This window comes from Lissotriton helveticus, chromosome 8 (genome assembly GCF_964261635.1).
Source record: "Lissotriton helveticus chromosome 8, aLisHel1.1, whole genome shotgun sequence".
Taxonomy (NCBI): domain Eukaryota; kingdom Metazoa; phylum Chordata; class Amphibia; order Caudata; family Salamandridae; genus Lissotriton; species Lissotriton helveticus.
Genome location: NC_136069.1, coordinates 464,289,579 through 464,305,961, shown reverse-complemented (window position 1 = coordinate 464,305,961; position 16,383 = coordinate 464,289,579). Strand labels below are relative to the sequence as shown.

The 16,383-nt window shown below is 44.6% G+C and overlaps 1 protein-coding gene across 2 annotated transcripts in view; it reads right to left on the bottom strand.

Moving 5' to 3' along the window:
- FNDC3A (fibronectin type III domain containing 3A) overlaps positions 1-16,383 on the bottom strand; it is a 1,256,364-nt gene that overhangs the window by 367,311 nt on the left and 872,670 nt on the right. For both annotated transcript variants that reach the window (XM_078657339.1, XM_078657340.1), the window contains one exon: positions 1,177-1,315. In XM_078657339.1, the coding sequence (XP_078513465.1) occupies positions 1,177-1,315 (139 nt within the window). The remainder of the gene's footprint in view (positions 1-1,176; positions 1,316-16,383) is intronic.

Genomic DNA, 16,383 nt, shown 5'->3' with positions numbered 1-16,383 from the left:
CTCACCGGCACCACAACCCCTGCGCTGCCTGCGCGCGCCGCAGCACTGCGTGGACAGTTCCCGCTCAGGGTAGGGACTACAGCAAGGGGGGAGGTACACAATGGAGGGTGCAGACGGAGAGCGAGTGCCAAGGCGTCGCGCTGCAAAGAGCCCGCAGTCTCTACCTCCAGGTGTCAGTTTCAGACTGCCTGCCATCTGAAACAGACCCCTATTCATGGACGTGTGTTCGGCGCTGTGGTGGTGCGCCCAGCCCCCACCACTGCTCCGGCTACTGTACTCCTCTGGCCTCCACAGACCTGGCGCAAGGGGCAGCGCTTCTCGGCACGCGGGATGGAAGTCGAAGAGGCACTATCTGGATGTTACACGAATGCTCAGAGTGGCCCAGTCCACCCTATTGTGTCCTTTCACTGCTTCACTTAAGCTTACGGCAATTGTAATGACGTTTACGAAATACCGTTCTTAAAGAAAAACATTTATGTGAACTCATGCCAAATTTCTGGGGTTTGGTGCTTGCAAGGTTGTCCCCGTTTCCACAAATGTGAGATCACACCACAGGCAGGGCGAAAACTTTCACCCAACAAGCAATGCTCGCAGGATGCCTCGCGCCAGCTCCTGGCCTTCAGCCTGCCTGGGAAAGCGAAAGCACGCTGCCATGCATGCGATGGGACAAAAAAAATGCACGCATGTGTGCACAAAGATGGCATCAGGCTGTCCACATACGCGTGCATTTTTTTGTCCCTATGCGTGCATGTTTAGCTTTGCAGATGGCGAGAGCAGCCATCTTTGTCCATTTAGATGCAGGTGCATTCAGCTTTGGCTGAATCAATTTCAAAAGGTCCTCTCCATGGCGAGAGCAGCGCATACGCTGCTTTCGCCAAGCGAGACCTAAATAATTACCAATAAAAATAGTGATAGTTTTTATTGGTAATTTTATTTTAAAAAGACAAGATATTTCTTTAGATAAGCAATTTGAAAAACACTTCTCTTTTAAATATGTCTTTGTCTTGCAGTTTGAAGGATTAGGTTTGGGAGTATTAAAAAGGATCTATGATGAGGAACTTCTATTCCTGATGATCAAAAGGGCTAATAATAAGCACATTTAACATACAGGCCACATCAAACAACGGAAAACAACAGTGATTCTGTGTATCTCAGTGAGTAAACAAAAAACCTTACCCCAAATAATTTTGAAATTTTGTGCATGTACTTTTCCTTTAACAGAAGGCTTTGAAGGAGGTCCAGGTTTGTCTGGGCAAGTATTAAATTCCACTGCTTCACTTGGATTACTTTTACCTTCGGAGTTATAAGCAATAACCTGTGAAGAGCAAAATGAAACAATACTTTCTCATTTTATTAATGTTTCAATGTGTGAAAGTAAAATAGATGCTAGGATGTCAGGCTTGCCATAAGTACAGATTTGTTTTAATATAGTGTGTCCTTCAACAATGAGAAACAACAGCTTCTTATAATTAGGATATTTATTTTAGGATTCTAATTTGATAAAAAGTGCAGCTGAAATATTGAGCATCAACGTGATGGTTAGATTTCAATTTACGTAGGAAGGAAAACGTTACTAACCTGGAACTATTGGTGCAGATTGTAGCCCAGTGGATTCACATGCTCTGCACATTCCTGCCATCTAGTGTTGGGCGCAACCTTTGCAAGTTTTCTTCAAAGTATAGGTTTCAAGGTGACTCGTCACAGGGTGTTTGATAAATATACACAAGACTTCACAAAAATACTTTTGAATGAGCCTTAACAGGTTTGTTCAGTTTGATGAGTGTTGGATTAGAAAGGGGAAATGAAACTTACAAGTGTGCCCTAAATTATGATTTCTCCATTTTTAACTCCCATTGAGAGTTTGGTCAGAACTTGCAGAAAAAGCTACTTAATGGAATGGCATCAAAACTGCCAAGAAACCAATTGTTTCCTTGTACTTTCTTCCCTAGAAAAATGCTAATTACTTTCTAAACTTATGAAGAGGTGGCAGTAATTTAGTTCTGCCCTATAACCCTAACCCAAACTCGGCACAGCTGGACACAGTGAACAGGTGCATGGCAGGTATACGCAGCCTTAGTTGAGCCAAGATGCTGTCCCAGCCATGTATAGATGTACTGGCCCATAGGACATTCTAACTCCTTCCCCCAATTCTCGTTTGTCATGGCCCAAGGTACACAGAAGGTAATGAGGACAGCTACAGGGCACCTCGGCATGCCACTTTTCATTTCAGGGAGCAATTGGTGGAAAGGGCAGGTACAGCACTTCAAGAGTATTTGGTACTACATACATTACCTGCTTAGTGAATGAACACTTTTAGCCTAATACTGAGTGATCTACATATATGTGTGTGTATATATTATCTATATCTATATAAATGTGTGTGAGTGTGTATGTATATGTATGTGTGTATATATATATATTACCTACTGGCGATAGCCAGTAGGTATATATAGTTAGGATTTATTTCCTATGGGATTTTTGAAAATTCTATGTCGAATAACTTTGGCGTTTGCGGACAGAATTGGCTGAAATTTTCAGGAAAATGGAACATTTTTTTTCTGAGCAGCCCCTGAAAATTTGGGGGGGTTTCGTCAAGGGGGGGCCGAGAAAAAGGGGGGTCCCAAAACGTGTTTTTCCCATGCAATTTTCCATAGGGCGGTTGGCCTCACTTTTAGCCTGAAGGGCTGAATGGATTTACACCAAACTTGGCAAAATTGTAGGGACTGGTAGCCCGATGTGCCTTTGCTATGTCTCAAGATATAGGCTCCAGTGGTTTTTACGAAAATTAACTTTGAAAAATATATATTGGGCTACATTGGGCTATATATATGTTGGAGCCCAAATGTAGCCCAATGTAGCCCAATGTAGCCCAAAGATGGCCACCAGAGACAAAAAAAAACAAATGTAGCCCAAATATCAGCCAGATGTAGCCCAACTATAGCCCAATGACAGAATGTCCCAGAGTGTTCTAAAGAACAACTAGAGTGCTAACAGTCCTACTTATTACAAAGGTATGGCACACCTGAAGCCATCTTGCTTGGAATAAAGTGGTAACTCTTAAAACATTTAATTTAAAAAGGAACAAAATGAGGGGGTTCATTTTGCCATAGAAAGTATGATTAGCGAATATATGACGAAATCCCGCATACCATCAGTCCGCAAAAAAAATCCCGCATGTACTATTAGGCCGCAAATTAAAATAACGAAAACTTTTAGAACGAATATGCCTTTAGCATACACTAAACAACTAAACTACCCTAAACCCACACTACCCCCAGCATGACCCTACACTACACAAACAGTACAACACTACCCTAAACCCTAAAACACTACCCCCAGCATGACCCTACACTACACAAACACTACAACACTACCCAAAACCCTAAAACACTACACCCCAGCATGACCCTACACTACGCAAACACTACAACACTACCCAAAACCCTAAAACACTACACCCCAGCATGGCCCTACACTACGCAAACACTACAACACTACCCTAAACCCTAAAACACTACCCCCAGCATGACCCTACACTACACAAACACTACAACACAACCCTAAACCCTAAAACACTACCCCCAGCATGACCCTACACTACGCAAACACTACAACACAACCCTAAACCCTAAAACACTACCCCCAGCATGACCCTACACTACGCAAACACTACAACACTACCCTAAACCCTAAAACACTACCCCCAGCATGACCCTACACTACGCAAACACTACAACACTACCCAAAACCCTAAAACACTACACCCCAGCAGGACCCTACACTACGCAAACACTACAACACTACCCTAAACCCTAAAACACTACCCCCAGCATGACCCTACACTACGCAAACACTACAACACTACCCAAAACCCTAAAACACTACACCCCAGCATGACCCTACACTACGCAAACACTACAACACTACCCTAAACCCTAAAACACTACCCCCAGCATGACCCTACACTACGCAAACACTACAACACTACCCTAAACCCTAAAACACTACCCCCAGCATGACCCTACACTACGCAAACACTACAACACTACCCAAAACCCTAAAACACTACCCCCAGCATGACCCTACACTACGCAAACACTAAAACACTACCCAAAACCCTAAAACACTACCCCCAGCATGACCCTACACTACGCAAACACTACAACACTACCCAAAACCCTAAAACACTACCCCCCAGCATGACCCTACACTACGCAAACACTACAACACTACCCAAAACCCTAAAACACTACCCCCAGCATGACCCTACACTACGCAAACACTACAACACTACCCAAAACCCTAAAACACTACCCCCAGCATGACCCTACACTACGCAAACACTACAACACTACCCAAAACCCTAAAACACTACACCCCAGCATGACCCTACACTACGCAAACACTACAACACTACCCAAAACCCTAAAACACTACACCCCAGCATGACCCTACACTACGCAAACACTACAACACTACCCAAAACCCTAAAACACTACCCCCAGCATGACCCTACACTACGCAAACACTACCCAAAACCCTAAAACACTACCCCCAGCATGACCCTACACTACGCAAACACTACAACACTACCCTAAACCCTAAAATACTACACCCCAGCATGACCCTACACTACGCAAACACTACAACACTACCCAAAACCCTAAAACACTACCCCCAGCATGACCCTACACTACGCAAACACTACAACACTATCCTAAACCCTAAAACACTACGCCCAGCATGACCCTACACTACGCAAACACTACAACACTACCCTAAAACACTAGCCCCAGCATGACCCTACACTACGCAAACACTACAACACAACCCTAAACCCTAAAACACTACCCCCAGCATGACCATACACTAAACAACCACCACAACTCTACACTACACTAACACAACACTACACTACACAACACTACACTACACTACACAATCACTAACCCACGAAAAAATTAACACAAACCCACTTACCTCTCTCGTCATCGTGGTTTTCACAACGCAAATGCATTTACCATACATGCCTTTAAAACGTAATTCTTTGTAAAGGCATGCGCGATAAATGCACATGCGTTTTGAAAAAATGCGGGATAATGGTATGCGAGGTCAATGACCTTGCGGGATAATGGTATGCGGACTGAAAGTCTGCGGGATAAAAAATGCGGGAAAATGGCTGCAAACCATGATTAGCAGCAGACTTCCCTGGTGAGCACTAGCTTTACTACAGTGATCTAATGAGCAACTAGAGTGCTAACATTCAGAATTTATGGCAAATGTGTGACACATCTGAATGCCTTCTTGATAGAACCAAAGTAAACAAGCATTGAAAATGCAATAGATCTCGCCCTCGTTTAAGTTAAAGCCATTCTGTTTGTAATGAGGTGGCTTTTTAGCTTTGCTTTTATTAGTGTTTTTAAAACTTTCATGTAAATAACATGCATATGTATGCATATATGTATATGTATGCATGCATTTATATAGATATGCAGATCATATATGTTTATATATGTATATTACCTACTGGCGATAGCCAGTGGGTATATATAGTTAGGATTTTTTCTCTATGGGATTTCTGAAAATTCTATGTCTAATAACTTTGGCGTTTGTGGACGGAATTGGCTGAAACTTTCAGGAAAATGGCACATTTTGTTTCTGAGCAGCCACTGAAAATTTGGGGGGGTTTCGTCAAGGGGGGGCCGAGAAAAAAGGGGGGTCCCAAAACGCGTTTTTCCCATTCATTTTTCCATAGGGCGGTTGGACTCACTTTTAGCTCGAACGGCTGAATAGATTTACATGAAACTTGGCAAAATTGTAGATATGGTTTGCCCGACGTGCCTTTGCTATGTCTCAATATATGTGCTCCAGTGGATTTTGAGAAATTAACGTTTAAAAAAATATATATATCTGTGACAGCGTTCCGGTTAGCGCCCCGGTTCGCGTACCTGACGCGTAACGGAACTTCGCGAAGCGAAGCTGATTGGCTCTCCGGTGTCTGTCAACATTCTAAACAGTCCGGAGCGGCCGCCATCTTGTCTCTCGGTACGATCGAGAGACAAGATGTGGTGAAAAACGAAGGGGGAAATGAAGAAAAGGGGGCAAGGTAGACCACTCCTGACCCCCTAGGATTGATGAGGGGGATATTAAAGTGCCCCGCAGGGCAAAAAATTAAAAAAAAAAAATTTTGCCGATTTTACGCCGTAGAGGCGCTGCCCGGTACGCGAACCGGGCAGCTCACCGGGCAGCTCACCGGGCAGCTAACCGGCAGCGTAGCTGTCAACATTGTAAACAGTCCGGAGCGGCCGCCATCTTGTCTCTCGGTAGGTTCGAGAGACAAGATTTGGTGAAAAAAGAAGGGGGAAATGAAGGAAAGGGGGCAAGGTGAACCCCTCCTGACCCCCTAGGATTGATGAGGGGGATATTAAAGTCCCCCGCGATTTTTCGCGGTAGAGGCGCTTCCCGGTACGCGAACCGGGCAGCTAACCGGCAGCGTAACGGGAGTCCGCCATCTTGTGTTTTTGGAGCGTCCGGTTCGCGTACCGGGTACCGTCCCGGTAAGCGTAACAAGGGGAAAACCAAGAGAAACAGTAAAAAAAAAATTAAGGGAATAGATTTCCAGCAAACTTGGCAAAATTGTAGGGACTGTTTGTTTGATGTGCCTTTGCAAGGCCTCAAGATATGTGCACGTGTGGATTTTGTCTAATTAAGGTTAAAAAAAATATATATATCTGTAAGCGTGCTCCGGCACGCTTACGTTACGGGTTTTGTTTGCGCTGCAGAGCCGATACGTCACGGTTTTGCGACGCGTCATGAGGCGTCTCACGTGGCTACGTGATACGTCACGTAATAAAGAATATATTTTACAGCTATAGATATTAGCTTTTAAAAAACCAATGAAATTCACTGAAAAAAACCATAGGTTATAGACCATATATAGTTAGGAATTTGCATTTACAAAACCTTGAAAATTCACTGAAAAAACCGTAGGTTAGAGACCATATATAGTTAGCTGGACATTTTATTGACATAAAACCAATGAAATTAAATATATAGTTAGTTGCACTAACTATATATCGCGCACCCGCAATCCACTGCTGATGATGTCACATATTACATCATTCATGACATGGTCAGTGACATCACTGATGACATCACTGATGACATCTCAAATGACATCACTGATGACATCACTGATGACATCTCAAATGACATCACTGATGACATCATGACACACCAATACCAGTTACTACATACGCACTCACTGATTCCTACGTCTACACACACATTCACTCATTCACCCATACAATCACTCATACATACAGTCACTCATTATTACAACACTATCATATGCACTCATACACCTATGCAGACCCTCACACACTGCCACTCATCCATGGAGTTACTCACACACCTAGTCAGTCCTGTAAAGAATCAATCACACTTCCATTTCCTCATCTATACAGTTAAACACAGAACACCATACTTCAGTGACATCACTGATGACATCTCAAATGACATCACTGATGACATCTCAAATGACATCACTGATGACATCATGACACACCAATACCAGTTACTACATACGCACTCACTGATTCCTACGTCTACACACACATTCACTCATTCACCCATACAATCACTCATACATACAGTCACTCATTATTACAACACTATCATATGCACTCATACACCTAGTCAGTCCTGTGAAGAATCAATCACACTTCGATTTCCTTATCTATACAGTTAAACACAGAACACCATACTTTTCACACATATACTAACACATACTTACTCTCTTATACAATCACTGATACAAGTACACATTGATATGCACAGAGTCACACACCTCCCAGCCAGCCACACACACACTCAGTCTTCCATACATCCACTCATTCTTCAATATGTAAAACATATTTAAACTTTACAAAAACACACAGACACTAGATGATGTCATCAGTGATGTCATTTGAGATGTCATCAGTGATGTCATCAGTGATGTCATTTGAGATGTCATCAGTGATGTCATCAGTGATGTCACTGACCATGTCATGAATGATGTAATATGTGACATCATCAGCAGTGGATTGCGGGTGCGCGATATATAGTTAGTGCAACTAACTATATATGGAATTTCATTGGTTTTATGTCAATAAAATGTCCAGCTAACTATATATGGTCTCTAACCTACGGTTTTTTCAGTGAATATATATATATATATATATTCCAACCAAACAAACGCCTTTGCGCTCATGTGGGCACACAACACTGTTCACAGTCTTCCAGTATTATGTGCCTCGCTGCAGCTCGCCTCTCGTTTCATCCATCATTCTGCCACTCTCGACGCGTTTCGAGGCAATCACGCCTCTTAATCATGAGCTGACACAAGGGCAAAGACAAACTTCTCCTGTTCGTTTCTTCTTTATTGCTTCAATAAACACCGCCTTTAGTGGGCGTGGCTTATTGAAATTCGCCATGATGCATGGTGGGCTTTGCAGTTCAACAGGTAGGTTAAGTATTTGCCTCCAGTAGGCTCTGTGCCCTTGTGCTACTTTCAGCTTGTTCTATCCTTTAGTAGGAAGGGATTACTTTAAGATTACGAGCTTTAAATTGAGCAATGGAACAGCGTGCTTCAAGAAAAGGAAACATTGTCCTCCTGCAGCTTCCCTCATCAGTCAGGGACGGTGCTCCTCTTGTTTCCGCGGCTCGGGCAGCTGCGTTCTATTTTCCAACCAAACAAACGCCCTTGCGCTCAAGTGGGCACACGACACTGTTCCCACCTTCCGGTATTATGTGCCTCGCTGCAGCTCGCCTCTCGTTTCATCCATCATTCTGCCACTCTCGACGCGTTTCGAGGCAATCACGCCTCTTAATCATGAGCTGACACAAGGGCAAAGACAAACTTCTCCTGTTCGTTTCTTCTTTATTGATTCAATAAACACCGCCTTTAGTGGGCATGGCTTATCGAAATTCGCCATGATGCATGGTGGGCTTTGCAGTTGAACAGGTAAGTTAAGTATTTGCCTCCAGTAGGCTCTGTGCCCTTGTGCTACATTCAGCTTGTTCTATCCTTTAGTAGGAAGGGATTACTTTAAGATTACGAGCTTTAAATTGAGCAATGGAACAGCGTGCTTCAAGAAAAGGAAACATTGTCCTCCTGCAGCTTCCCTCATCAGTCAGGGACGGTGCTCCTCTTGTTTCCGCGGCTCGGGCAGCCGCGTTGTATTATATATTTATATATATATATATATATATATATATATATATATATATATATATATATATTTATATATATATATATATATATATATATATATATATATATATATATATATATATATATATATATATATATATATATATATATCTTATCCGTTATTGTTAGGACCTTGTTTCTATTCTAAAAGCATTTTTTCTTTTGCCAATTTCTTTGGCCCCGTTTGACGAATCTTCCAGAAAATTTCAAAACTTAATGGCCCGGGCACCTTAGCTGCTGTCCAGAGTGTACTCTTTTTGTTAAATTGTGTAAATCTGTTCAGTAGTTCCTGAGAAATTTAAACATTTCACAGATATACAAATACGCCAGCGGAAGATTCGCGAATCCTCCCAATCTCATGCTTGAGATCTGCTTGGCTGCCAACACTTCAAACCAGCAAGTGTTGGCCGCCATCTTGTGACTCGTTTGAATCGAGTCACAAGAATATAGGTAAATAAAGGTTAAAATTCAACAAAAGGGGGAAGCGTAGAAACACCCTGACACCCCTAGGCCTGTTCAGGGGGTCCCACAGTGACCCCCAGGGCCCAAAAAAACATTCGTTTTTGTTGTTGTCAGGATTCATGTTGCATCCACGAATCCGGCCTAACATTGTTTTTAAAACATTCGCGCCCTCCCGCGCTTCATTTAATTAGATGCGTGCTGGAGCCTGTAGTATTCTTTTCGCTTGGAGGCTAAACCTCCAAGCGGTGCAGCGGAAAGGGTAATAAAAATCGGGAACTTTCATCTTGAGGCCCACTGGAGGGCTGATTTATAATGAATTGAAATTGGACATTGAAATCAGACTGAACCTACTGTAGGGTATTACTGGCTCGAAAAGAATACTACAGGCTCCAGCATGCATCTGACGTTTACTCACCTGAGAGGCCCACTTAGGACATTAATTAACATGCAGTTAAAGATGCCTGCGAGCACGTCAGTTTGTTTCAGCGTCATCCTATGAGTAAGGAGCACAGACCTCCGAATCGCGTCAGGATAAATGAAAAATGAATCAGGATTGAAATGCTGGTTTTCGTCAAATAAATGATTTGAATAAATCACTCTGTTTCTGAGCGCGTCCTTGCTTCAGGGCAAATTCTGGATAATATATATAAAACCATGAAAATTCACTGAAAAAAAACAAAGGTTACAGGGACGATATAATTAGGAAATGGAATTTTAAAACATAAAAATTCACTGAGCAGCTCTATCTGCAACAACATTTCATAAGATGGGTGAGAGATCTATTTCAGCAGCTAAAGTGTATCATTAACAGATACATTGCCTTCTATGGATCTCTGAGAGGATGTGTGAATGACTGTATGGGGGTATGAATGGGTGTATGATGTGCGAGTAGGTGTGTGAGTGGTTGTATGGATGTGTGCGAGAGTGAGCAAGTGGATCTGTAAATGGCTGTATGTGTTTTTTTAACTGCCGTCTGGATCTGTGGATCAGCGCGGATTCACATGGGGGTCGCGCTAAGTATTGCAGTGCATTCCTGAATCGTCGCACCTCCCCCCAAATAAAATGTTGGCGTACAATTTCTTGCCCATGAGGGGTCCCTCATAGACCCCTCAATCTGTCCCTTGCGGTCAGGATACCTCTATCCTGACTCCTTATATAATATTTCTACTTTATTCCCCCCACTACCCCCGGAACCATGTCCAGATTCACGAAATGTCAGCTGCAAATTTTCTCTCAGGTTGCAGACAGCCATTCCTGTTGGTGCGTGGATTCGTGCATCTCTAAATAAACATAAATCTTTTAACAACTCCAAAACTGATTTCCACCAGATTACAAAAAGCCCTGTTTCTGGACCACGATCTAGCTGTCTACCTAATTTGGTGAAAGCGTGCCTTTTGTGATTTAGTATAAGTCCAGTCAATTGATTAAAAGATTACAGCTGATTGGCTGCCAACATCATCAGCAAAAAAGTTGTGGCAGTCATTTTAGGACTCTGGGACTTAGTCACCTGCCCTGAAAAGAGACTTTGTTTTAAAATGTAAAAATGTAGGTGAACAGGGTAAGAATACCCTGATCCACCTTGCCTGGTGGGTGGGTCCCACAGGGGCCCCACCCATTTTTTTTTATAAAGCTACCGCGGATCCACAGCAAATTGTTACGACCTTTCCTGCTGTGTGTGTTATTCGATATCTTGCAGCGCCGGGACGCCCCTTTGCTGGGGCAGCTGTGCGCTATAGAAACTCACTTAACGTAACATAACATAACATAACAATTGTAAAAAAGGACAGGCAATTCGGACCCATCCCCTGCTCCCCGGGCCTCAGTGTGGGGGCTCCCTGCAGCTTCAAATAAAAGAGAGGGGGCATGCAGATCCCTTCCCATACCCCATCTGCCCTGGGACTCAGTAAATGCATTTTTCAACCATCTAATGGCTCCAATGATCCCATTCCCCTGGGACCTGATGGCAGCAGTGTCTCAGGGACTCCATCTCCAAGGACACTGAGTTGTTCTCTGACCAAAAGAGCATGGACAGAAAACACAAATCTACCAACATTTTCCAGGGCAGAGAACAAAGGCTTGCATCAGCCTGGCAGGAGCAGAAAGGAGGCGATGGCGCACCTGCTAGGACATCTCTGACAAGGCAGCCTTCAAGACCTCCCTCAACCTCTACCACTGACTGCTGAGAGCAACTAAGAAGACAGCCCTTGCCGCACGTTTAGAAACCAGCGCCAACAACACCAACACCTAGGAACTTTTCAACATTGCTAAGGAATTCTCCAACCAGCCTGCCAGCAAAAACAGCATCACACCCTCACAGGAGCTGTGCGACAAGCTCGCCCACTTCTTCCACAACAAGATCGCAACCATATACAGAAACTTCGAACCCCAACCCACACCTACAGACTTTCTCGACAGATAGGCCACCACCGTAACAGACACAAACCACACAATGACCAACTGGAACATCCTCTCCACCCAGGACACCACCTCCACCATGAAATCCATCCACTCGGGAGCTCCAACAGACCCATGGCAACATCACATCTTCAACCTCAGAAACCAAAGTATTGGTGTGTACTCACCACCTTACTCAACACCTCCATCCCTACCACAATATTTCCCAGTGCCTGGAAATATGCAGAAGTCATACCACTACTCAAAAAAAACCTCTGCTCACTCCAGAGAACTCAGAAACTACAAGCCAATCTCCCTGCTCTCATTCCCAGCGAAGGTACTGGAAAAGATCATTAACAATCAACTCATTACACATCTGGAGCAGAACCAGCTACTCAACGCCTCCCATCCCGGCTTACGCAGCAATCACAGCACTGAAACCACCCTGATCGCAGCCACCAACATCCGAACTCCCCTCAACCAAGGAGAAACAGCAGCTTTGATCCTCCTCGACCTCTCTGCAGCCTGCGATACTGTATCCCACCATACACTGATCAATACACTCCAACATATCAGCATCCAGGGGGACGCGCTCAGATGGATCACCTTTTTCCTCACTGGAAGAATCCAGAGGATCTACCTCCCACCTTTCACCTCCAAACCCAAGAAGATCACCTACGTTGTCCCCCAGGAGTCACCCCTCAGCCCCACACTCTTCAACGCATGTATGACCCCGTTGGCCAACATAGTCAGGTCCCACAATACCCAACACCTCCTCTCACTCACTGAGAACCCCACCACCACTAGAACCAACTTCCACAGATGCATGACAAACATTGCCGAATGGAAAAATACCAGCTGCCTGCAGCAGAACACAGACAAGACCAAAGTACTGATCTTTGGCAACAGCAGCAACACATGGAACGACTCCTGGTGGCCATCATCCACACCCACTCCCTCCAACCATGTCAGAAACCTCGGAATCCTCATTGACAACAAGCTCACCATGAAACCACAGATCAACACCGTCTCCTCTGCCTGCTTCCTCACTCTGCGCATGCTCACTCCAATTTCCATCTCCACATCTTAAGGAAACTAAAGCCTTTCCTGCCCAATGCCGATCTCAAGATGGTGGTTCAGGCTCTTGTGATCTCCAAACTTGACTATGGGAATGCTACCCTTGTTGACCTACCAAAAATAAAACTAGCACCGTTGAGGGCTACCCTCCATGCTGCTGTATGGCTCATCACAGGCGTAAGGAAAACTTATCACATAACCCCAGCCCTGCACTCTCTGAACTGGCTACCTTATGCATCTAGGATCCACCTAAAAATAGCATGCATGACATACAAAGCCATCCACCATAACACTCCTCGCTACCTGGCTCAGAAACTGGTGTTATCCGGAAGGAATAGAGCTTCTTGCAGTACATGCTCCCTACTGCTGAAACCCCCAGAATTTCACAAAAAGAAAACTTATAAGAGATCTTTCTCTGGAATTGCACCAAGAATTTGGAACTCTCTTCCACCTGAGATCAGGTCATCCCTTCATTCATTCTTTTCAAAAACGAAGTTAAAATGAGATAACTGAATAATCTCCTTCCTGTCTGAGGCGACTATCCATGCCAATTTGATTTCTTTGCTGGTGTTTTCACTATGTCTCATTGTATTATCTTTTCATGCTGTATTTTCAATATTTTGCTCCTTGTATATTTAATGCTATTTATTAGGTTGTACGGTGCTCTGACACCAACATTTTGGTCGTGTTCGCGCTTTATAAAACTTTATAAATAAATAAATGTATGGAGGTGAGATGACAGCGCCTGCAGTTCTCAAACCCTCCGGGCAGATGTAATTGCCATTAGAAAGGCGGTCTTCATGGTGAAAAGCCTGAAAGGGCAGGTATGAAGCGGCTCAAAGGGAGCACACATTAGAAACGTGAAAACCAAGTCAAGGTCCCATTGAGGCATGATGAAGGAAACTGGAGGAAATAAGTGTTGCAATCCAATCCTTTAAAGAACCTATTTACAATAGGAGACTTGAAGAGGGTAGGCTGATCTGGCACCCTCAGGAAGGTGGAGATGGCAGACAAATAACGCCTCAACATGCCCAATGCAGAGCCCTTCTGGGCCAGGGTTAGGATGAACAAAAGTATTTGGGAAAGGAATGCCGGTTTGGTTCACCTGTTTGGCTGTACACTATGCCACAAGCAAGCTTCAACAGCCAGCTTGTACTGTCTAGGTGGAGGGACACCAAATTGCCAAAATAACATTACAGACTTCTGGCGAAAGGTTGAAAGTGGTCAACTCATCACTCAATATCCACACATGAAGGCCCGAGAGTTGACAGGTTGGAGTCGAGAGCCCTCTCCTGCTTCTGTGACAGAAGATCCTAGACTGATGGGTATGCTCAACAGCTCAGGATATCAGACTCTCCGAGCCCAGTACAGAGAAACAAGGATGACATGGGCCGGGTCATTCCTCATCTTCTTGAAAACTCAGGACAGGAGTGGTACGGGCGGAAAGGCGTACAGGAGGCAGGAGCTCCACTTGAGACAAAAAGGGTCTCTGAGCAATAGCCACCTTGAAAACGTCAGCGGACAGAATGTCTGACACTGCATGTTCTCGGTGGTGGCGAACAGATCTTATCAAGGATCTCCCCATTTCTGAATGAGATCTTACACCCCCTCTGGTTGAAGACGCCGTTCGCGAACCGCTAGACATCTTCGCAGAGTACATCCGCTCAGAGAACCTGACAGGTGTTGAAGCACCAGGGAAATGCTCTGACGTTTCAGCCATGTCCAGAGACATAGGGCCTCATGACAGAGGGTCCACGACTCCACCACCCTGTTTGTTGCAGTGCCACATGGCAGCTGTGTTATCTGTGAACACCTAAACTAGATTTCCCTTGATGGATTGTAAAAAGGCTTTCAATGCCAGTCAAATCGCTCGGTACTCCAACAGGTTGATGTGGAGTAAAACACCTGGATACCCAGCGGGTATACCCTGCGCTATGCAAATTGACTGAACTCAGGATTCCGCCAGAGACCAGAGTCCTCTGATCTCCCAAAGTCCTCTGATCTCTACCTCTACCAGATGGCCACCCAGCCTAGGAGTGACACGCCTGTCACTACTGTCAGATCTGGTTGGAGAAGGGAGAGGGGTCTGTCACTGACCTGATTGCGGTACATCAGCCACCACTGCAAGTTTTTTGCAGTGCCCTCCGAGATCTGGACCGTGTCGGAGAGATTCCCCTTATGCTGCACCCTCTGGAGCTTCAGGTCCCACTGTAGAGCCCACATACGCCAGGGAGCATGCGTTACAAGCAGGATGCTGGAGGCTATGAGGGCCCAGCAGCCAGAATCAGTTGCTTTTTTTTTTTTAACAGAACCAATCATATGGTGTAGGTCAAATGAAAACGGAATCACACAGTGTAGTTATAAACATAGTTGTATTTATTATGCCTACTCACTAACACATTGGTATATCTCCTACCTGGAGATATTAATACAATACACACAATATTTCAAATGTAAAACATGTAAGTAAGCACAAATACACAGTGGTCTCCAGGGGGAGCCCAAACCATATAATAAAGTGGAATGTGAACTGCGACCGAAGTCGGACTTGGACCAGAAGACTCAGTAGAGCTGGGGACACAAGAAACCACTGAGGTACGTACCCAGGAAACCCACAGAGGCTGTGTGCAGAGTGGAAACACAGCTGCTTACTCAAGGCAAGTCAATGGGAAAGTCGTGGTTGCAGTTTTTAAGAAGAAGGACCTTCTCAGTGGACCTTGGAGTAACCCTGTGGAAGATGGAAGGTTGGAGAGTCAACCCATCCGTGGAGACTCCAGGAACCAGGATACCTACAGCAGAGAAGTCAGGTGCATAGGTGTGAAATGATGTCGGAAACCACCATAGACCACAATGAACGACTTCAGAAAAGATGCCGCTGGTGAAGGAGGTGAATAAGTCCGGTGGAATCTAAGGATGGATTCTTGAAGAGGAGTACCTGCAAGCAGAGAGGACAGAGTCTATGCCACTTGGAAGTGACCAGGAGGCATGTAAGAACAATGACCACCGATGATGGAAGATGCAGAAGTAATGACGGTGACCTTGTCGCTGCAGCTGTGAGGACCAGGCGACGCTGTGGAAGACCAGGAGCTGTTCACGATTTGTCCCACGTCGGAAGTCGAGAGCCAGAGGGTCGGTGTCTGGCGGGAGCACCAACAAGCCTTGGCAGCAGCAAAAGACGTGGTAAACAAAGAAGG